The sequence below is a fragment of the Salmo salar genome, chromosome ssa28 (genome assembly GCF_905237065.1).
Source record: "Salmo salar chromosome ssa28, Ssal_v3.1, whole genome shotgun sequence".
Classification (NCBI taxonomy): domain Eukaryota; kingdom Metazoa; phylum Chordata; class Actinopteri; order Salmoniformes; family Salmonidae; genus Salmo; species Salmo salar.
In genome coordinates, this window is record NC_059469.1 from 11,504,035 (window position 1) to 11,528,700 (window position 24,666).

A 24,666-nucleotide genomic window follows, 5' to 3' on the forward strand; every position below is an offset into this window, starting at 1 on the left:
CGGTTGTGATACAGCCTGGACTTCAGTTTATTCAAGACAACTGGGAACTCGGAAAAACAAACTCCGACTGAGAAAAATGTTTTGGATGATCATCCAACTAGGAATTCCAAATCTGGCCTCTTTCCAGTGCTCCGACTTTCCGACCTGCAGATCACCGACGTCGTGATTTTACCTAGTTTTTTCCGAATTCCCAGTTGTCTTGAACGCTGTATTTCGGCAAGGCGGATTCCCAGCAACTGTATTTACGTCAGATGCCCTAATTTATTATATTGCACTGGTGAGCTACATTTACTTTTAAGTGGAATTTTAGCTAGAATTATATATTTGAAAAGTTTTACCTTTAATCCGTTTGGCTAGTATCATAAAACTGTAACGTTACTCATATTTCGACTTGATAGCTGTCTTTTTACTGTAATCATGGTTACAAAGTAACGTTAGCTAGCTACATTAGCTATGTGTTAACGTTAGCGCCCTGGCTAGTATCTACTGTGATGTCATTCATTTGATATAGCTAGGCTAGCTACAAACTGCTGGCTTTGCTATAGCCTATGTAGCATCGTTTGACCCACTCACTGTATGGCATCAAATGACAACATCTCATAGTGTATAACGTTAATTCCTTTGTAATGGTCGAGTTGCTCATAATGTCCAACTGTCACCATGGTCATTCTCCTAAATATACAGTATATATACAGTGTATATATATATACAGTGTGTATATAATATATATATGCACAGTGTATATATATATATATATATATATATATATATATATATACATACATACATACATACATACACACACACACACACACACACACACACACACACACACACACACACACACACACAGTACAAGTAAAAAGTTTGGACACACCTAATCATTCCAGGGTTTTTCTTTATTTTTACTATTTTCTACATTGTCGAATAATAGTGAAGACATCAAAACTATGAAATAACACATATGGAATCATGTAGTAACCAAAAAAGTGTTCTTCAAAGTAGCCACCCGTTGCCTTGATGACAGCTTTGCACACTCTTGGCATTCTCTCAACCAGCTTCATGACGTAGTCACCCGGAATGCATTTAAATTAACAGGTGTGCCTTGTTAAAAGTTCATTTGTGGAATTTCTTTCCTTAATGCGTTTGAGACAATCAGTTGTGTTCTGACAAGGAAGGGATGATATACAGAACATAGTACTATTTGGTAAAATACCAAGTCCATATTATGGCAAGAACAGCTCAAATAAGCAAAGAGAAATGACAGTCCATCATTATTTTAAGACATGACGGTCAGTCAATCCGGAAAATATGATTGTTTTTGCAATCAAGTGCTATGATGAAACTGGCTCTCATGAGGATCGCCACAGGAAAGGAAGACCCAGAGTTACCTCTGCTGCGGAGGATAAGTTCATTCAAGTTATCTGCACCTCAGATTGCAGCCCAAATAAATGCTTCACAGAGTTCAAGTGTTCAACTGTTCAGAGGAGACTGCAAGAATCAGGCCTTCATGGTCGAATTGCTGCAAAGAAACCACTACTAAAGGACACCAATAATAAGAAGAGACTTGCTTGGGCCAAGAAACACGAGCAATGGACATTAGACCGGTGGAAATCTGTCCTATGGTCTGATGAGTCCAAATTTGAAATTTTTGGTTCCAACCGCCGTGTCGTTGTGAGACGTGGTGTGGGTGAACGGATGATCTCCGCATGTGTGGTTCCCACCGTGAAGCATGGAGGAGGTTTGCGCTTAGTGGGACTATCATTTGTTTTTCAACAGGATAATGACCTAAAACACACCTCCAGGCTGTGTAAGGGCTATTTGGCCAAGGAGAGGGATGGAGTGCTTCATCAGATGACCTGGCCTCCACAATCACCTGACCTCAACCCAATTGAGATGGTCTGGGATGAGTTGGAGCGCAAGTGAAGGAAAAGCAGCCAACAAGTGCTCAGCATATGTGGGAACTTCTTCAAGACTGTTGGAAAAGCATTCCTCATGAAGCTGGTAGAGAGAATGCCAAGAGTGTGCAAAGCTGTCATCAAGGCAAAGGGTGGCTACTTTGAAGAATATAAAATCTAAAATATATTTTCATTTGTTGAACACTTGTTTGCTTACTACATGATTCCATGTGTGTGTTATTTCATAGTTTTGATGTCTTCACTATTATTCTACAATGTAGAAAATAGTAAAAATAAAGAAAAACCCTTGAATGAGTAGGTGTGTCAACTTTTGACTCATACTGTGTATATATATATATATACACTGTATATGGCACATCTTTTTTTCATGTAACTATTTTTGTGACTATCGCTAACAGAATAAACACACCTTGAATTGCATACCTATAGTAGAGAAGAGGAGAACATCTTTCTCACGATGTCAACTTTATTTCTCAACTCCTAATATTAGGCAAGTTACACTCATTGGAGCTAATTACAATTACTGGAGTATCTGACAAAGGCTTTTAAAAAGCACCTGCAAGTACCAGTTGCCACTGGTAAGCTTTCTTGACTTAATTTTTGCGAACACGACTAACCTTCGTTTAACCAGCTAAACAGGCAGTATAAGATATATCTTTTTTAAAGTTACCTTTCTATCTAATAGGCTGTGTTCACAGGAGGTTGGTGGCACCTTAATTGGGGAGGATGGGCTCGTGGTAATGGCTAGAGCGGAATTGGTGGAATGGTATCAAATACATGGTTAGCCAGCCATTAGTATGAGCCGTCCTCCCTCACCTCCCTCCACTGGCTGTGTTAGAGTTTACACTTCCTCTTCCAATTGTAATGTGGGGAGGTCAAAATAATGCAAAATCTATTCATTTTAAAATGTTGATTACTTCTCCTTGGCATTCACCTGATGATAAGATGTGAATTATACATTTTTTGCTAACATATGATGGGGGTCGCCGGTTTGCCTGGGCGGTAGTCTCTGGGCAAGAAAGGTTGAAGACCCCTGTCCTAAATGGCTCTTTGTCTCGTGATGCTGTCGATAATAAATAAATGAACATGTTACAGTAGGCCAGTACACAATAATGTGACAGTATCATGGCTAGCTACAGCATGAAGCAATCTTAGAATCAAGATTTGAAATCCATATGCATGTTATGTAGCTACTGTATCAGCAACCTACATCATGTCCAACTTCTCCCATTCATTTCTCTCCACAGATCTGAAGAGGTGTGTTCTGTACACAGATCTACTGGAGGGATGGAGACCCACAATTTGTCCTGCGCCATTTGCTTGGACCGCTTCAAAGTCCCAGTCACCATCCCATGCGGTCACACCTTCTGTCGAGACTGCATCACGACTCACTGGGACACCAAGTCCAAGTCCGACATCGGGCCGCATTGCCCTATCTGCAACGAGAAATTCCCCACTAGACCAATCCTAAAACGCAACGTGTCCCTGTCCGTTCTGGCTGAGGCCACAGCGAACAGTGCCGGTGCATTCGGTAGAGACACTGTACCGGTTATGAGGGGCGACATGGCCAGAGCCACGCCCCTGATTCTGTGTGACCGACACAAGAACCCCCTGGTGTACTACTGCCGGAAGGACAACATGTGTGTGTGCTGCGAGTGTGCCATCTCCGAGTGTAAGAACCACGAGAAAGTGCTGGTGGAGGCTGAGAAGGAGAACCGAGAGGTGAGTGTCAGACAGACCGTACGTGGCTCCTATGTTTTTGTGATTGTCAAAGAGATTAACAAAAACAAAATCTGCCGCAGCCCCATTGGCTGCCTGTGACCCAACACTAACTTCTGGAAAACACTGATACTATATATACACACTATATTCTCTCTGGTCAACATTTGTGTGCTGCAAATGTCATGAAATTGAATTCATACTCTGCTGCATATCCTACACACTCATTGTGGTATTGTCTATCTGTTTGAACAGTTACTACTGAGGAGGAAGAGTGTGGAGGTGGGAATATGTATGGAGAAGACTGAGAGGAGCATCGCTGAGCTGACAGAGAACATCACCAAAGCCAAGGTAAAGTTGTTTTTGACAGTGACCGTCACTACACCTTTATGTTGAAAGTACCATAGTCAATGGATAGGCCTACATTGGTTCATTGTGAAAAGGTTTCCTCTACTTGCAAAGTAGATTAGTCGGATATTAGTCGCATTGTTTCAAATTAGGGCTGTGACGGTCATGGACATTTGGATGAAGGATATTTGTCAGCCATATGACCGCGGCCACTTTATAATCATTCAGTATATATTTTTTAAGACGCATATTTTGTCCTCCACTCCTGCAGGTGCTACTGCTGAAAGGGGTGCATTGTCTAGGCAGCCTAAGACTCGTTTTCTACAACACCTTGCTTGTTTCAGCAAAGTTTAATCACATTGTAAATAGGGATGTAACTATTCACATAGGCATCTGTCCATGATTCAAATGTTTAAGATACAAGTGCATTGGGTCTGCGGACCCCAAACCAATGAAAATGTAGCATGCATCGGTCATAAAAATCAATTCAAAATGTTACGAAATTCCGGTTCACAAAAATGTTTTGCTCTTATTACATTCTTTCTACCTTCCGAAAATACCTCTCATCTTCTGTGATAACTGTCAGACTCCAGCCACCCAAGCCATAGACTGTTCACTCAGCTACTGTTCGGCAAACGGTACCAGAGCATTGGCTCTCGGACGAACAGGCTCTGAGACAGCTTCCACCCCCAAGCCATAAGACTTCTAAATAGCCAGACTGCTAAATAGTCAATTAAGGGTACCCAAACTATCTGCACTGACTCTGTCTTGCACTGACCCTACACACACTCACTAGACTATATAAACACAAACCATATACACACACACACTCACTCACACACAATATTGACACCCCACACGCATACACTATGTTAGGTTCTAAATAACAGGGTAAAAACGGACGGACAACTATAAAAACTCAAACCAAGTTTATTCACCCAAAGGGTCAGACAGCTGAACAGACAAAGATGTGTTTCCACCAGCACAAGTATATATACCTCAATTTGAGTGAAGTCTCTTCCTTCCCTCTAAACATAACTTCCTGCCTAGCAATAAAGATGTAAAGTGATACAGGTAATAAACTGTTCCTTCTCCCTTAATGTGACCTGACCTGACCTTGGCCCCCATTCCTCACTAAACCACAGCTCTCCACCCTTATCAGTGACTGCAACCATGTGATTGCCTTAACTTTACTCAGTACATTCCAAGCTTAATTGACTTCTGATTAACTTCTGGTGTAGAAACCAGACTGTGGCACTCCTCATTTCAATAAGATACCTGATGATTAACAATATTTCAGGTTTAGAAATCAGAACCCATCAACTATATACGCACACACTTTTATACTCATCATATGCTGCTGCTGCTCTGTTCTTTATTTTACTCTTATTATTATCTATCCTGATGCCTAGTCACTTTACTCTGCCTTCTGGCCTCAAGTACCTCATACCACTGCACATTGATCTGGTACTGGTACTCCCTGTATATAGCTCCATTCTTGTGTATTTTAGTTTATTCCTCGTGTTACTATTTTATTTTTAAACTCTGCATTGTTGGGAAGGGCTCATAAGCAAGCATTTCACAGTAAAGTCTACACCAGTTGTATTCGGCGCATGTGACAAATAAAATTAGATTTGATGCATCCTCCCCTTCAGTGTCAGAACTACATGTAACTGTCGACAGTCATTTATCTACAAGTCATTTTGCATGCCGAGCAACCCCAGGCAATATCAGTAGCCTAGTCAAACTGCGCACTGTGCCCAGCATCAGTCGCAGACCAACGCGATGTAGGAGGCCTGTTCCTGACCTTGCACATATGAGCGGCACCTTTAGGATTCAAATGCTAAAATGGCTTGCGTGATATTAGGCTTTATTTTTTTAATTACAACCTATGTAATTTGCTAGGATATTGTTATCTATGCGCTGTTGAAAATTGTGTTTTGACGGAATAAAACTAAGCTACCGGAGACAACTTTCATCTGGCTATACTCAAAGATTGTCTATTATATTGACAAGATATTTGAGTGACCGCTCTAACAATGGAAAAACATGTCCTCAAAGATGGAAGGCATGCGGGAGGAGGCGAGATCAGGCGAGCCCATCTCAATTTTAAAGTAGTAAATGTTCACATCACTGCACTCTACTCATCTGTAAGCTTGTCATCTCTGTATACCCGTCGCAAGACCCACTGGTTGATGCTTATTTATAAAACCCTCATAGGCCTCACTCCCCCCTCTGAGATATCTACTGCAGCCCTCATCCTCCACATACAACACCTGTTCTGCCAGTCACATTCTGTTAAAGGTCCCCAAAGCACACACATCCCTGGGTCGCTCGTCTTTTCAGTTCGCTGCAGCTAGCGACTGGAACGAGCTGCAACAAACACTCAACTGGACAGTTTTATCTCAGTCTCTTTATTCAAAGACTCAATTATGGACACTCTTATTGACAGTTGTGGCTGCTTTGCGTAATGTATTGTTGTCTCTACCTTCTTGTCCTTTGTGCTGTTGTCTACCCAATAATGTTTGTACTCTGTTTTGTGCTGCTACCATGTTGTGCTGCTGCCATGTTGTGTTGCTACCATGTTGTGTTGCTACCATGCTGTGTTGTCATGTGTTGCTGCCATGCTATGTTGTTGTCTTAGGTCTCTCTTTATGTAGTGTTGTAGTGTCTCTCTTGTTGTGATGTGTGTTATGTCCTATATTTTTATTGAATTTATTTAGATTTTCTATCCCAGCCCCTGTCCCCGCAGGAGGCCTTTTGCCTTTTGGTAGGCCGTCATTGTGAATAAGAATTTGTTCTTAACTGACTTGCCTAGTTAAATAAAGGTTGAATAAAAAAATTGGCTGATTGCTCCCAACTCATAGGAATCCCCACCCAGTTGACTTATTTCAAACGGTGGAAGCCCTCGATGTCCATTTGTAACAACCTAACCATTACGAAACTTCTATTAGGTCAAATAAGCCTCATGTAGCAAATTAGCAATTATATTTTTTGTTGACCAAATTCGACACTCTGACCTCCATTCAAAAATTCAGGTTTCAGGTTCACCATCAGCAATATTTTTTGTAGTTTTGCTTTAAACGATCAGTGTATATGGTCATTTTTAGATATACAGGGTGAAGTTGATGATTTCATAACGAGGAAAGCAATCACTTTTGCGAGGTGCACTGCATGGCCGAAGCGAGAGGAGGAGAGAAGATCACTCTAAAAACATCCAAATGGTCAAAACCATTTGATTTTGAGATGGGGGGAAATTCAAAGTGCTTTGGTAAATATTTTCTTAACCTCTCTGGGCTAGGTGGGACAAAATCGTCCCACCTACTCAACAGCCAGTGGAATCCCGTGGCGCGTTATTCAAATACCTTAGAAATGCTATTACTTCAATTTCTCAAACATATGACTATTTTACACCATTTTAAGGACAAGACTCTCGTTAATCTAACCACACTGTCCGATTTCAAAAAGGCTTTACAACGAAAGCAAAACATTAGATTATGTCAGCAGAGTACCCAGCCAGAAATAATCATGTGACAAATAAAGTTTAATTTGATTTGATGTCATTACTAATCAAATCAAATTAAACTTTCTTTGTAACATGCGCCGAATACAACAGGTGAAGACCTTACCGTGAAATGCTTACTTACAAGCCTTTAACCAACAATGCAGTTCAAGAAAGAGTTAAGAAAATATTTACCAAATAAACTAAAGTAAAAAATAATAAAAAGTAACACAATAAAATAACAATAACGAGGCTATATACAGGGGGTACCGGTACCGAGTCAATGTTTGGGGGTACAGGTTAGTCGAGGTCATTTGTACATGTAGGTAGGGGTAAAGTGACTATGCATAGATAATAAACAGCGAGTAGCAGCAGTGTAAAAACAAATGGGGGGGGAGTCAATCTAAATAGTCTGGGTGGTCATTTGATTAATTGTTCAGCAGTCTTATGGCTTGGGAGTAGAAGCTTTAAGGAGCCTGTTGGTCCTAAACTTGGCGCTCCGGTACCGCTTGCCGTGCGGTAGCAGAGAGAACAGTCTTTGACTTGGGTGACTGGAGTCTAGGACAATTTTTTTTCCTCTGACACCGCCTAGTATATAGGTCCTGGATGGCAGGAAGCTTGGCCCCAGTGATGTACTAGGCCGTACGCACTACCCTCTGTAGCGCCTTATGGTCAGATGCCGAGCAGTTGCCATACCAGGCAGTGATGCAACCGGCCATGGTGCTCTCGATGGTGGAGCTGTAGAACTTTTTGAGGATCTATGGAACACATGCCAAATCTTTTCAGTCTCCTGAGGGGGGAAAGGTGTTGTTGTACCCTCTTCATGACTGTCTTGGTGTGTTTGGACCATGATAGTTCGTTGGTGATGTGGACACCAGGGAACTTGAAACTCTCGACCTGCTCCACTTCAGCCCCGTCAATGTTAATGGGGGCCTGTTTGGCCCTCCTTTTCCTGTAGTCCACAATCAGCTCCTTTGTCATGCTCACATTGAGGGAGAGGTTGTTGCCCTGGCACCACACTACCAGGTCTCTGACCTCCTCCCTATAGGCTGTCTCATCGGTGTCGGTAATTAGGCCTACCACTGGTTTGTCATCAGCAAACTTAATGATGGTGTTGGAGTCGTGTTTGGCCACGCAGTCGTGGGTGAACAGGGAGTACAGGAGGGGACTAAGCATGCACCCCTGAGGGGCCCAAGTGTTGAGGATCAGCGTGGCAGATGTGTTGGTGCCTACCCTTACCACCTGGGGGCGGCCCGTAAGGAAGTCCAGGATCCAGTTGCAGAGGGAGGTGTTTAGTCCCAGGGTCCTTAGCTTAGTGATAAGCTTTGTGGGCACTATGGTGTTGAACGCTGAGCTGTAGTCAATGAACAGCATTCTCACATTGGTGTTCCTTTTGTCCGGGTGGGAAAGGGCATTGTCGCGTGCGATTGAGATTGCGTCATCTGTGGATCTGTTGGGGTGGTATAGGAATTGGAGTGGGTCTAGGGTATCCGGGATGACGCTGTTGATGTGAGCCATGACCAGCCTTTCAAAGCACTTCAAGGCTACCGATGAAGTGTTACGGGGCGGTAATCATTTAGGCAGGTTACCTTCGCTTTCTTGGGCACAGGGACTATGGTATTCTTCTTGAAACATGTAGCTATTACAGACTCGGTCAGGGAGAGGTTGAAAATGTCAGTGAAGATACTTGCCAGTTGGTCCGCACATCGTTTGAGTACACGTCCTGGTAATCCATCTGGCCCCGCGGCTTTGTGAATGTTGACCTGTTTTAACCTGTTGGGGGTAGGGGGCAGTATTGACACGGCCAGATAAAAAACGTACCCGATTTAATCTGGTTACTACTCCTGCCCAGTAACTAGAATATGCATATAATTATTGGCTTTGGATAGAAAACACCCTAAAGTTTCTAAAACTGTTTGAATGGTGTGTGTGAGTATAACAGAACTCATATGGCAGGCAGAAACCTGAGAAGATTCCTTACAGGAAATGCCCTCTCTGACAAGATCTTGTTCTTCTTGTCTCTGTTTATTGAAGACTGAGGATCTTTGCTGTAACGTGACACTTCCTACGGCTCCCATAGGCTCTCAGAGCCCGGGAAAAAGCTGAATGATATCGAGGCAGCCCCAGGCTGAAACACATTATCGCTTTTGGCAAGTGGCCGATCAGAGGACAATGGGCTTAGGCGCGTGCACGAGTCGACCCCATGCTTTATTTTCTTTCGTCTTTTTACCTAAACGCAGATTCCCGGTCGGAATATTATCGCTTTTTTACGAGAAAAATGGCATAAAAATGTATTTTAAACAGCGGTTGACATGCTTCGAAGTACGGTAATGGAATATTTAGAATTTTTTTGTCACGAAATGCGCCATTTTTCTCGTAAAAAAGCGATAATATTCCGACCGGGAAACCCTGTTTTCGTTCAAAGATGAGAAAATAAAAACATGGTGTCGCCTCGTGCACGCGCCTCAGTGTCATTGTCCTCTGATCGACCACTATCCAAATGCGCTACTGTTTTTCAGCCAGGGGCTCCAAAGGCATCATTCAGCGTTTTGCCGCCTTCTGAGAGCCTATGGGAGCCGTAGGAAGTGTCACGTTACAGCAGAGAACCTCAGTTTTCAATAAAGAGAGTGTAGAAGCCCAAGAAATGGTCAGAGAGGGCACTTCTGTTAGGAATCTTCTCAGGTTTTTGCCTGCCATATGAGTTCTGTTATACTCACAGACACCATTCAAACAGTTTTAGAAACTTTAGGGTGTTTTCTATCCAAAGCCAATAATTATATGCATATTCTAGTTTCTGGGCAGTAGTAATAACCAGATTAAATCGGGTACATTTTTTATCCGGCCGTGTAAATACTGCCCCCTATCCCCAACAGGTTAAACCTAAAATAGCTGGTCCTGACAAGATAGGAAAGCAAGTTCACACACATCAACTCATACAAATCCAGCTCAGAGAGGCCCAGCTCATGAGCTCCATCAGCAGCAGATTTGAATTTGAATTGGAAAATGAATGTGTCTATGCAACAAATGTTAGTGCATCGAATCGTATCGCAACTAATCGCATTGATTAGATCTCTATTCAAACCGGTTCACTTAAAACTAAAACGTATCATTCCTGTATCGTATCGGAGCCCATGTATCTACAGTGAGGGAAAAAAGTATTTGATACCCTGCTGATTTTGTACGTTTGCCCACTGACAAAGAAATGTTGTTATTCTGTCTCTCACTGTTCAAATAAACCTACCATTAAAATTATAGACTGATCATTTCTTTGTCAGTGGGCAAACGTACAAAATCAGCAGGGGATCAAATACTTTTTTCCCTCGCTGTAGATATTTATTGAATCCACTTGAAAGGGAAAGGTGCCCATGTAAAAAGTATATTTCTGTGGAAACACTCAACCGCACGAATGCATTCAGCAGTTCGTTTAAAAAATAAATGTAAACGTAATGACGTTTTTTTATTTTCATGACGGTCTTCGTCCGTAATCGGCGGCTACACAAGCCAGCCCTAATTTCAATATTGGTTTATTGGAAAGTTGACACCTCTCTCACTGCAGTCAAAACTACAATCCTAAATACTACTACTATCCTTGTCGCTGTATGGTAAATGTTTCCCTCTTACTGTTCTCACCCCCAACTTCTCCCCCTCTGTAGGTGACCCTGCAGCAGACCTCCCACTGGGTGAATGCCAAGTTCTCCATGCTGTTGAAGGTGCTAGCAGACAAACAGGAGTCTACAGAGAACTTCATTGAGCAGGAGAAGGAGGCTTCCCTCTCCCAGGTGGAGGCTAGGTTGGAGGAGCTACAGGAGAGGGCCAAGCAACTCAGGGAACGCCAGAGCCAGATCGCAACTCTTCGCAACCTGCCCGACATCCAGCTAATACAGGTTAGCATTGACATATTTTCCCAAATAGATTGGATTTTTACCGTCATACAGAATGACCTATCACCAAAAGCGATATGCTGATCATTTATCTCAGAGCTGGTTTTACATGTAAGTATTCACTGCTATAAAACTTGTCGGTTAGGAGACTCAAGCCTAGTGTGCACATAGCAGAGTAATAGAAATGTTTGAAAAGATTGATAACCTTGATATTTAGCACTGACGCCGTTCCCTCCTGATTCAGGCAGCATCCTCTATTTACAGACCATTGATATGTTCTACTCCCCAGTAAACAAATCACATCAGGTTATAAGGTTCTCTGTATACATCAATGATGTCGCTCTTGCTACTGGTGAGTCTCTGATCCACCTCTATGCAGACGACACCATTCTGTATACTTCTGGCCCTTCTTTGGACACTGTGTTAACAACCCTCCAAACGAGCTTCAATGCCATACAACTCTCCTTCCGTGGCCTCCAACTGCTCTTAAATACAAGTAAAACTAAATGCATGCTCTTCAACCGATCGCTGCCTGCACCTGCCCGCCCGTCCAGCATCACTACTCTGGACGGTTCTGACTTAGAATATGTGGACAACTACAAATACCTAGGTGTCTGGTTAGACTGTAAACTCTCCTTCCAGACTCACATCAAACATCTCCAATCCAAAGTTAAATCTAGAATTGGCTTCCTATTTCGCAACAAAGCCTCCTTCACTCATGCTGCCAAACATACCCTCGTAAAACTGACCATCCTACCGATCCTCGACTTCGGCGATGTCATTTACAAAATAGCCTCCAATACCCTACTCAATAAATTGGATGCAGTCTATCACAGTGCCATCCGTTTTGTCACCAAAGCCCCATATACTACCCACCACTGCGACCTGTACGCTCTCGTTGGCTGGCCCTCGCTTCATACTCGTCGCCAAACCCACTGGCTCCAGGTCATCTACAAGACCCTGCCAGGTAAAGTCCACCCTTATCTCAGCTCGCTGGTCACCATAGCAGCACCCACCTGTAGCACGCGCTCCAGCAGGTATATCTCTCTGGTTACCCCCAAAGCCAATTCCTCCTTCGGCCACCTCTCCTTCCAGTTCTCTGCTGCCAATGACTGGAACGAACTACAAAAATCTCTGAAACTGGAAACACTTATCTCCCTCACTAGCTTTAAGCACCAGCTGTCAGAGCAGCTCACAGATTACTGCACCTGTACATAGCCCATCTATAATTTAGCCCAAACAACTACTTCTTCCCCTACTGTATTTATTTATTTATTTTGCTCCTTTGCACCCGGAGGGCCAGAACATATTTACAAATAATTTGTAGACTGCAAAATGACAGCAAGAAGCCCAAACATATATAATATTTGACTAAAACATACTAATTTCAAGCATTGCTTACATTTGTATACGATCACATTTGTCTCTATTATGTGTGGGAATAGTTGGGAATTAAAATCACTGGGAGCTGATTTCCTGTTTTTACAGTCTTACAGTGCATTCGGAAAGTATTCAGACCCCTTGACTTTTTCCACATTTTGTTATGTTACATCCTTATTCTAAAATGGATTAAAACAAAAAAAAATCCTCATCAATCTACACACAATTCCCCATAATGACAAAGCAAAAACTGTTTTGTTTTTTTTAAATTTAGCACATTTTAAAAGAAAAACTGAAATATCACATTTACATAAGTATTCAGACCCTTGAAGCACCTTTGACAGCGATTACAGACTTGGTCGTCTTGGGTATGACGCTAAAACCTTGGCACACCTGTATTTGGGGAGTTTCTCCCATTCTTCTCTGCAGATCCTCTCAAGCTTTGTCAGGTTGGATGTGGAGCGTCGCTGCACAGCTATTTTCAGGTCTCTCCAGAGATGTTCAATCGGGTTCAAGTCCAGGTTCTGGCTGGGCCACTACCATAAAGCCCTGATTGGTGGGGTGTTGCAGAGATGGTTGTCCTTCTGGAAAGTTCTCCCATCACCACAGAGGAACTCTAGAGCTCTGTCAGTGACCATCGGGTTCTTGGTCACCTCCCTGACAAAGACCCTTGTCCCCCGATTGCTCAGTTTGGCTGGGCGGCCAGCTCTAGGAAGAGTCTTGGTGGTTCCAAACTTCTTCCATTTAATAATGATGGCAGTCACTGTGTTCTTGGGGGCCTTCAATCCTGCAGATTGTTTTGGTACACCTCCCCACAATCCTGTATCGGAGCTCTACGGACAAGTTGTAGAAACATCTCAACGATGCTCAATGGAAACAGGATGCACCTGATTTCAACTTCGAGTCTCAAAGCAAAGGGTCTGAATAATTATGTAAATAAGGTTGTTTTTTTTCAATACATTTGCAAACATTTCTATAAACCTGTTTTCACTTTGTCATGATGAGGTATTGTGTGTAGATTACTGAGGATTTTTATTTATTTAATACATTTTAGAATAAGGCTGTAACATAACAAAATGTGGAAAAAGTCAAAGGGTCTGAATTCTTTCCGAAGCCAAACATTAGGAGACTAATATTGAGTTGTACACCCCCCTTTTGCCCTCAGAATAGCCTCAATTCGTCACGGCATGGACTTTACAAGGTGTCGAAAACGTTCCACAGGGATGCTGGACCATGTTGACTCCAATGCTTCCCACAGTTGTGAATCATTCTTGTTACACACAGGAAACTGTTGAGCGTGGAAAACAGTTCTTGAGTCAAACCGGTGCACCTGGCACCTACTACCATACCCGTTCAAAGGCACTTATCTTTTTTGTCTTGCCCATTCACCCTCTGAATGGCACACATACACAATACATGTCTCAATTGTCTTAAAAATCCTTTAACCGATCATTCATCTATACTGATTGAAGTGGATTTAACAAGTGACATCAGTAAGGGATCATAGCTTTCACCTGGATTTACCTGGTCAGTCTGTCATGGAAAGAGCAGGTGTTCTTAATGTTTTCTATGCATAGTGTGTGAGTATGTATATATACACTACCGTTCAAAAGTTTGGGGTCACTTAGAAATGTCCTTATTTTTGAAGGAAAAGCTACTTTTTTTGGGCCATTAAACGAACATCAAATTGATCAGAAATACAGTGTAGACATTGTTAATGTTGTAAATGACTCTTGTAGCTGGAAACGGCTTATTTTGAATGGAATATCTACATAGGCGTACAGAGGCCCATTATCAGCAACTATCACTCCTGTGGAACGTTGTGTTAGCTAATTCAAGTTTATCATTTTACAAGGCTAATTGATCATTAGAAAAACCTTTTGCAATTATTTTAGCACATCTGAAAACTGTTGTTCTGATTAAAGAAGCAATAAAACTGGCCTTCTTTAGACTAGTTAAGTATCTGGAGCATCAGCATTTGTGGGTTCGATTACAGGCTCAAAATGGCCAGAAACAAATAACTTTCTTCTGAAATTCGTCAGTCTATTCTTGTTCTGAGAAACGAAGGCTATTCCATGCGAGAAATTGCCAAGACTTTGAAGATCTTGTGCAAACTGGCTCTAACCAGAATAGAAAGAGGAGTGGAAGGCCCCGGTGCACAACTGAGCAAGAGGACAAGTACATTAGAGTGTCTAGTTTGAGAAACAGATGCCTCACAAGTCCTCAACTGGCATCTTCATTAAATAGTACCCGCAAAACACCAGTCTCAACGTCAACAGCGTTCCTCTGTCCAGTGTCTGTGTTCTTTTGCCCATCTTAATCTTTTCTTTCTATTGGCCAGTCTGAGATATGGCTTTTTCTTTGCAACTCTGCCTAGAACGCCAGCATCCCGGAGTCGCCTCTTCACTGTTGACGTTGAGACTGGTGTTTTGCGGGTACTAACATTGCAAATTGCAAAAGGGTTTTCTAATGATCAATTAGCCTTTTAAAATGATAAACTTTGATTAGCTAACACAACGTGCCATTGGAACACAGGAGTGATGGTTGCTGATAATGGGCCTCTGTACGCCTATGTAGATATTCCATTTCCAGCTACAATAGTCATTTACAACATGAACAATGTCTACACTGTATTTCTGATCAATTTGATGTTATTTTAATGTACAAAAAAATAGCTTTTCTTTCAAAAACAAGGACATTTCTATGTCACCCCAAACTTTTGAACGGTAGTGTATATACTCGTACTTGATTGATAAATTAAGGTAAATAATTAGTAAACAACTCCCCTCACCTGGTTTTCTAGGTTTTAATTGAAAGGAAAAACCAAAACCCAGAAGACACTAGGCCCTCTATGGAATGAGTTTGACACCCCTTCTCTAGCCTATCCACTGGGCAAAAACTGGTTGAATCAACGTTGTTTCCACGTCATTTCAACCCCAGAAATCAATGTGATGACGTTGAATCAACGTGGAAAACTGATTGGATTTGCAAAGTCATCAGTGTGGCTAATATTCTGCTTATTGTCTTGACTGTCCATGAGAATCCAAATAAGTCAGATCAGGTTTGTAATGAATAACTTCAATCAGACCCCCTCTCACCCGTAGAGGGGGAAGGAAAGAACTTGTGGGGATTAACAACTCATGTCCTGTTGTAAATCAAGGGAGAAGATCCAGGCCTGCACTCAAGATTCACCAAAGGAATGTGCTTTGTCTCAGACTTTTTCCCAGTGAAACTCAAACACGTTCAAAAGCGAATACTGGAACAATATTTCTAATGGTGAACGTGGGGAATGGTCAGAGGCTATAGGACACGAATGTCATTATGTTTGTTATTTTGTGATGTCATTAAAAATGTTAAAAGGCAAATACTGTAACTTGGAAAGTATACCAACTACATATATGAAGTTTCCATACTATGAGTTGTGCATGTAATATGAAAGATGATGAAAGTGTTTTTGTTAACCTCTATGGGCTAGGTGGGACGCTTGCGTCCCACCTACGTAACAGCCACTGCCAGCCTGTGGCGCGATTTTCAAAACCTTAAAAATCCTATTACTTCAATTTCTCAAACATATGACTATTTTACAGCTATTTAAAGACAAGAGTCTCGTTAATCTAACCACACTGTCCGATTTCAAAAAGGCTTTACAACGAAAGCAAAACATTAGATTATGTCAGCAGAGTACCAAGCCAGAAATAATCAGACACCCATTTTTCAAGCCAGCATATAATGTCACCAAAACCCAGAAGACAGCTAAATGCAGCACTCACCTTTGATGATCTTCATCAGATGACAACCCTAGGACATTATGTTATACAATACATGCATGTTTTGTTCAATCAAGTTCATATTTATATCAAAAACCAGCTTTTTACATTAGCATGTGACGTTCAGAACTAGCATACCCCCCGCAAACTTCCGGGGAATTCGCTAACATTTTACTAAATTACTCACGATAAACGTTCACAAAAAGCATAACAATTATTTTAAGAATTATAGATACAGACCTCCTCTATGCACTCGATATGTCCGATTTTAAAATAGCTTTTTGGTGAAAGCACATTTTGCAATATTCTAAGTACATAGCCCAGGCATCACGGGCTCGCTATTTAGACACCCGGCAAGTTTAGCACTCACCATAATCATATTTACTATTATAAAAGTTTGATTACCTTTTGTTGTCTTCGTCAGAATGCACACCCAGGACTGCTACTTCAATAACAAATGTTGGTTTGGTCCAAAATAATCCATCGTTATATCCGAATAGCGGCGTTTTGTTCGTGCGTTCCAGACACTATCCGAAATAGTAAAGAAGTGTCGCGCGCATGGCGCAATTCGTGACAATAAAATTCTAAATATTCCATTACCGTACTTCGAAGCATGTCAACCGCTGTTTAAAATCAATTTTTACGACATTTTTCTCGTAGAAAAGCGATAATATTCCGACAGGGAATCTCCTTTTCGGCAAACAGAGGAAAAAATCCCAAAGGCGGGGGGCGGTCGGGGTCACGCGCATAAGCCCAGTGTCCCTTGATCGGCCACTTGAGAAAGGCGATAATGTGTTTCAGCCTGGGGCTGGAATGACGACATTCTGTTTTTTCCCGGGCTCTGAGCGCCTATGGACGACATGGGAAGTGTCACGTTAGAGCAGAGATCCTTAGTAAATGATAGAGATGGAAAAGAAGTTCAAGAAATGGTCAGACAGGCCACTTCCTGTAAAGGAATCTCTCAGGTTTTGACCTGCCATTTGAGTTCTGTTATACTCACAGACACCATTCAAACAGTTTTAGAAAATTTAGGGTGTTTTCTATCCATATGTAATAAGTATATGCATATTCTAGTTACTGGGTAGGAGTGGTAACCAGATTAAATCGGGTATGTTTTTTATCCAGCCGTGTCAATACTGCCCCCTAGCCCTAACAGGTTAAGACAGGGATGTGATTTGAGAAGTTAAGAGATAATTGTTTTCCATAACTTTGCACAGTGAGTAATCACCGCTCCAGAGTGAGGTCAGGGAGCGTGCCAGCCTGCCGGAACCGCCCCTTTTGAGGAAAAATTATAAAGGATGGGTTAAGAAGTTAACACATTGAACCAGAAGAAGCGTGAAGCGGCAGCTGTGCATTTAAAATGGTTTGAACTTTGAATCTCAACACGAGGTAGAGATGATAAACTCACCTCCCGGACAATCACTGGTATGGCTGATTTAGCTGTTCTAAGTAATGTATATTCAAAAGCGAATTTAAGTAAGACCATCCTGTTACTCTGCTCAAACCATCTTATTACGCTACTCTCATCACCCCATTGGGGAACCATCGATATGGCTGGCTAAGCCTATCTTCAAGAGCGAATGGAAGGAAAATCAACTCTGTAATTCTGTTCAGGAATACACAACAAGTCACCGGATACCGGACAACTACAAAGAAGGACAACAGGAGGAATTGTTGGAACCATTTTGGACATTCAGAGCCTTATAAGCGTGCCGCGAAAGGGCCCAAACCCCCTTTCCAAGGCTGCTCCATTCACCGAGAGACCCCCGGCGAACCCAAGCATGTCATGAAATATACTGCTCAAAAAAATAAAGGGAACACTAAAATAACACATCCTAGATCTGAATGAATGAAATAATCTTATTAAATACTTTTTTCTTTACATAGTTGAATGTGCTGACAACAAAATCACACAAAAATAATCTATGGAAATCCAATTTATCAACCCATGGAGGTCTGGATTTGGAGTCACACTCAAAACTAAAGTGGAAAACCACACTACAGGCTGATCCAACTTTGATGTAATGTCCTTAAAACAAGTCAAAATGAGGCTCAGTAGTGTGTGTGGCCTCCACGTGCCTGTATGACCTCCCTACAACGCCTGGGCATGCTCCTGATGAGGTGGCGGATGGTCTCCTGAGGGATCTCCTCCCAGACCTGGACTAAAGCATCCGCCAACTCCTGGACAGTCTGTGGTGCAACGTGGCGTTGGTGGATGGAGCGAGACATGATGTCCCAGATGTGCTCAATTGGATTCAGGTCTGGGGAACGGGCGGTCCATAGCATCAATGCCTTCCTCTTGCAGGAACTGCTGACACACTCCAGCCACATGAGGTCTAGCATTGTCTTGCATTAGGAGGAACCCAGGGCCAACCGCACCAGCATATGGTCTCACAAGGGGTCTGAGGATCTCATCTCGGTACCTAATGGCAGTCAGGCTACCTCTGGCGAGCACATGGAGGGCTGTGCGGCCCCCCAAAGAAATGCCACCCCACACCATGACTGACCCACCGCCAAACCGGTCATGCTGGAGGATGTTGCAGGCAGCAGAACGTTCTCCACGGCGTCTCCAGACTCTGTCACGTCTGTCACATGTGCTCAGTGTGAACCTGCTTTCATCTGTGAAGAGCACAGGGCGCCAGTGGCGAATTTGCCAATCTTGGTGTTCTCTGGCAAATGCCAAACGTCCTGCACGGTGTTGGGCTGTAAGCACAACCCCCACCTGTGGACGTCGGGCCCTCATACCACCCTCATGGAGTCTGTTTCTGACCGTTTGAGCAGACACATGCACATTTGTGGCCTGCTGGAGGTCATTTTGCAGGGCTCTGGCAGTGCTCCTCCTGCTCCTCCTTGCACAAAGGCGGAGGTAGCGGTCCTGCTGCTGGGTTGTTGCCCTCCTACGGCCTCCTCCACGTCTCCTGATGTACTGGCCTGTCTCCTGGTAGCGCCTCCATGCTCTGGACACTACGCTGACAGACACAGCAAACCTTCTTGCCACAGCTCGCATTGATGTGCCATCCTGGATGAGCTGCACTACCTGAGCCACTTGTGTGGGTTGTAGACTCCGTCTCATGCTACCACTAGAGTGAAAGCACCGCCAGCATTCAAAAGTGACCAAAACATCAGCCAGGAAGCATAGGAACTGAGAAGTGGTCTGTGGTCACCACCTGCAGAACCACTCCTTTATTGGGGGTGTCTTGCTAATTGCCTATAATTTCCAAGTCCGAGTCACCAATGGTCGAGAAGGCGAGTCCAAGTTTAGTCACAAGACATAAAAATTGGGATTTGAGTCGTACTTGAGTCCGAGTCCTGTACTTGAGTACTACAACACTGCATACATCACATACATAAAATATATGTACATGTTAGCACTAAGTAGCTTTGGGATAAAATTCCCATATTGTATTATTATTGACAATCATACTATATAATTTACTATATCCTTTGCTCTGTAGGAGTCTCGGCTGGTGGAGGTCCCTCGTATGAAGGACATTCCAGTGGATGTGACCCCTAACCTGCAGGAGAGGCTCAGTGGGGTGACAGACGTCCTCTCACGGATCTCCAAGCTAGTGTCTGAGGACCTGGAGAAGGCTGTGTCTACAGCTGTGGGGCAGGACAAGCAAGGTAACCTAACCTAACCTCACTGTATGAAGGAGGAGGCTGTGTGTAAGGTCAGGACAAGCAAGGTAACTTAACCTCACTGTATGAAGGAGGAGGCTGTGTGTATGGTCAGGACAAGGTAACCTAACCTCACTGTATGAAGGAGGAGGCTGTGTGTATGGACAGGACAAGGTAACCTAACCTCTCTGTATGAAGGAGGAGGCTGTGTGTAAGGTCAGGATAGGGTAACCTAACCTCACTGTATGAAGGAGGAGGCTGTGTGTAAGGTCAGGACAAGGTAACCTAACCTCACTGTATGAAGGAGGAGGCTGTGTGTAAGGTCAGGACAAGGTAACCTAACCTCACTGTATGAAGGAGGAGGCTGTGTGTATGGTCAGGACAAGGTAACCTAACCTCACTGTATGAAGGAGGAGGCTGTGTGTAAGGTCAGGACAAGGTAACCTAACCTCACTGTATGAAGGAGGAGGCTGTGTGTATGGTCAGGACTAGGTAACCTAACCTCACTGTATGAAGGAGGAGGCTGTGTGTATGGTCAGGACAAGGTAACCTAACCTCACTGTATGAAGGAGGAGGCTGTGTGTATGGTCAGGACAAGGTAACCTAACCTCACTGTATGAAGGAGGAGGCTGTGTGTAAGGTCAGGACAAGCAAGGTAACCTAACCTCACTTTATGAAGGAGGAGGCTGTGTGTATGTATGGTCAGAACAAGGCAACCTAACCTCACTGTATGAAGGAGGAGGCTGTGTGTATGTAGGTCAGGACAAGGTAACCTAACCTCACTGTATGAAGGAGGAGGCTGTGTGTAAGGTCAGGACAAGCAAGGTAACCTAACCTCACTGTATGAAGGAGGAGGCTGTGTGTAAGGTCAGGACAAGCAAGGTAACCTAACCTCAATGTATGAAGGAGGAGGCTGTGTGTAAGGTCAGGACAAGCAAGGTAACCTAACCTCACTGTATGAAGGAGGAGGCTGTGTGTATGTATGGTCAGAACAAGGCAACCTAACCTCACTGTATGAAGGAGGAGGCTGTGTGTAAGGTCAGGACAAGGTAACCTAACCTCACTGTATGAAGGAGGAGGCTGTGTGTAAGGTCAGGACAGGGAAACCTAACCTCACTGTATGAAGGAGGAGGCTGTGTGTAAGGTCAGGACAAGCAAGGTAACCTAACCTCACTGTATGAAGGAGGAGGCTGTGTGTAAGTCAGGACAAGGTAACCTAACCTCACTGTATGAAGGAGGAGGCTGTGTGTAAGTCAGGACAAGGTAACCTAACCTCACTGTATGAAGGAGGAGGCTGTGTGTAAGTCAGGACAAGGTAACCTAACCTCACTGTATGAAGGAGGAGGCTGTGTGTAAGGTCAGGACAGGGTAACCTTATTGTATGCGGAGCATATTGTCTTACTTTGCTGAGGTAAATGCTCTATATTTAGAGCTGTGTGTGTTGTTTTTATGGATAGTCATCTCCAAACTTTTTAAATGTCTGTCTGTGTTTCTCCCCCGATCTCCCTCCTCTTCCCCATCCCCCCACCCCCTCTCTTCCCTAGGTTCTCCCCAGGATAAGCGCCCTGTCCTGGCTGTGGTCCCCAGTCCTGCTGCTCCATGTCACCCCGCTGGGAAGGAGGGCCTCAGTGAATGTATGTGGTCATTCCTTACTTTAACATAAAACGTTCAGATATTAACACAGTAACTGTAAATAATAACAAATATATTTTTTATGGAATCTATAATTAGTAACCTGAATGATGTTCAGAAGTTTACCAACATAAGCGTGATCTATCACCTACTCTTTGTTTTAGAGCTAATTTAGACTAATAAACTGTACACCTAAATGTCTTCTCACATGCTAACTCCTCCTCCTCAGACCGCTGCACCCTGACCTTTGACCCTCGCACGGCCAACGGTCACCTGCTCCTCTGCCAGGAGAACCTACGGGCGGAACACCTGACCTCTGGGCCGCGCTCTGTCCCAGCCCACGAGGCTCGCTTTGACCACACCTGGCAGGTGCTCTGCTTCCAGGGCTTCAAACACGGAAAGCACTACTGGGAGCTGGAGTTGTCCAAGCCATGGGCCTACCTGGGGGTAAGAAGATGTGAAGGCCATGGCAGCCGAATGATATGTAAATATTTGTATATACTGTATAGAATTGTGCCTGTGTCTTTAGAAATTTTGACTGCACCTCTTCCTACCTTTGACCCCTGCATCTCTACCCCAGGTGACTTACGAGGGCATCCCCAGGAAGGAAAAGGGGAAAAGGTGCATGGTGGGAATGAACGATCTGTCCTGGAGCCTCCAGCTGGATGAGCGCCAGCTGAGTGCCTGGCACAACGGCCGCCGGGAGACGGTGGCTGGCCACTCCCACCACTCCCGCATCGGAATTCTGCTGGACTACGAGGCTGGAACACTGACGTACTATGGAGATGGGCATACGCGGCTGCATGCCTTCCACTGTGCCTTCACTCAGGAGCTGTTCCCCGCCTGTTGGATAGGGGAGGGCGTGAGCATCACCCTCTGCTCGCCATGACGACAACACGAAAGGGAATGACCATGACCTAACAAATCTTATAGGACTAGTCTTGGGAAACTATAACCCTGTTTATACCTGGTGCGAACATGGGACCTTTGTCCTGATTTTGCCTACATTCTGATTGTGCCTACATTTCCAGAAATGTGTCTACATACAGTATGCTATTAAAATGTGCCTGTTATTGGTCCATTGTGTCTGCATTTTGACCAGATTTCCTTGTCCCTTTACGCAAATTATTTCACAGCTTTCAAAATAATGTGTATTTATTGTAAGACACATATTGATGTAATCAATGATTTGAGAGTGGAATAATTAGGATTTAAATGGTTTCTCTATCCGGAACTGTCTACACTTGTAAAATATCCAGACACTGTGTGTCTGACTACCTCCGGTCACAATCAAATTACAATGTGTCTTTTGATTGTCAACACCTGTCTAAAAATGTGGGCACAATCAGGATGTTGACAGGATCAGGACAAAGGACACAAGTTAGAACCAGGTATAAACGGGGCTTATGGCAACAGGTTCAGTTATTTTTCGGGAATCATAGACATTGCATCATTGTATCCGTCCCATTATGGCGTCTGTGAGAGCACGGAAAAGTCTAAACGGGATCCTAGGGACGTCCCAACTCTGGCATCATCCCATTGAAGTTGAATTTTAAACATTTTTAGTTAGGGTTGGGGGGGTAGATCGTTTTGGGCTGTTCGTGCATACATTTTTTTCTAGAGACAAGCCGAAGTTCAAAGCTGAAGTCTACGCCCCTTTGTCGGTGATTGGTCAACAGTAGTGATTTTTCAATGAAGTGTATGTTGTCATTCAACGAGAGATTAATTGTTTCATGTACACTACCGTTCAAAAGTTTAGGGTCACTTAGAAATGTCCTTGTTTTTTAAAGAAAAGCGCATTTTTGTCCATTAAAATAACATCAAATTGATCAGAAATACAGTGTAGACATTGTTAATGTTGTAAATTAATATTGTAGCTGGAAAGGGCTGATTTTTAATGGAATGTCTACATAGGTGTACAGAGGCCCATTATCAGCAACCATCACTCCTGTGTTCCAATGGGACGTTGTATTAGCTAATCCAAATTTATAATTTTAACAGGCTAATTGATCATTAGAAAACCCTTTTGCAATTATGTTAACACATCTGAAAACTGTTGTTCTGATTAAAGAAGCAATAAAACTGGCCTTCTTTAGACTAGTTGAGTATCTGGAATATCAGCATTTGTGGGTTCGATTACAGGCTCAAAATGTCCAGAAACAAATAACTTTCTTCTGAAACTCGTCAGTCTATTCTTGTTCTGAGAAATGAAGGCTATTCCATGCGAGAAATTGCCAATAAACTGAAGATCTCGTACAATGCTGTGTTCTACTCCCTTCACAGAACAGAGCAAACTGTCTCTAACCAGAATAGAAAGAGGAGTGGGAGGCCCTGGTGCACAACTGAGCAAGAGGACAAGTACATTAGAGTTTCTAGTTTGAGAAACAGATGCCTCACAAGTCCTCAACTGACAGCTTCATTAAATAGTACCCGCAAAACACCAGTCTCAACGTCAACAGTGTTCCTCTGTCCAGTGTCTGTGTTCTTTTGCCCATCTTAATCTTTTCTTTCTATTGGCCAGTCTGAGATATGGCTTTTACTTTGCAACTCTGCCTAGAAAGCCAGCATCCCGGAGTCGCCTCTTCACTGTTGACGTTGAGGCTGGTGTTTTGCGGGTACTATTTAATGAAGCTGCCAGTTGAGGACTTGTGAGGCGTCTGTTTCTCAAACTAGACACTCTAATGTACTTGTCCTCTTGCTCAGTTGTGCACCGGGTTCTCCTACTCCTCTTTCTATTCTGGTTAGAGCCGATTTGCGCTGTTCTGTGAAGGGAGTAGTACAGAGTATGTCCCAAGGATCCAGGATGGGACGAAACGAAGATCTCAAAGGCAGCTCCTTGAAGCCTTCTAATTTTAATCTACTACTACTTCTATGAGTTGGTAAAACAAACTGAGAGGGTG

The 24,666-nt window shown here is 43.3% G+C and overlaps 1 protein-coding gene across 1 annotated transcript; it reads left to right on the forward strand.

Annotated features, from left to right (window-relative positions):
* On the forward strand, positions 1 to 23,866 carry trim65 (tripartite motif containing 65). The gene is made up of 8 exons (XM_014179489.2): positions 1 to 277; positions 3,167 to 3,641; positions 3,894 to 3,989; positions 11,142 to 11,372; positions 19,972 to 20,140; positions 21,679 to 21,768; positions 21,996 to 22,213; positions 22,347 to 23,866. The coding sequence occupies exons 2-8, from the start codon at positions 3,207 to 3,209 to the stop codon at positions 22,653 to 22,655; spliced, it is 1,548 nt and encodes a 515-aa protein (XP_014034964.1). The 5' UTR covers positions 1 to 277; positions 3,167 to 3,206; the 3' UTR covers positions 22,656 to 23,866.
* The last annotated feature ends 800 nt before the right edge of the window (positions 23,867 to 24,666 follow it).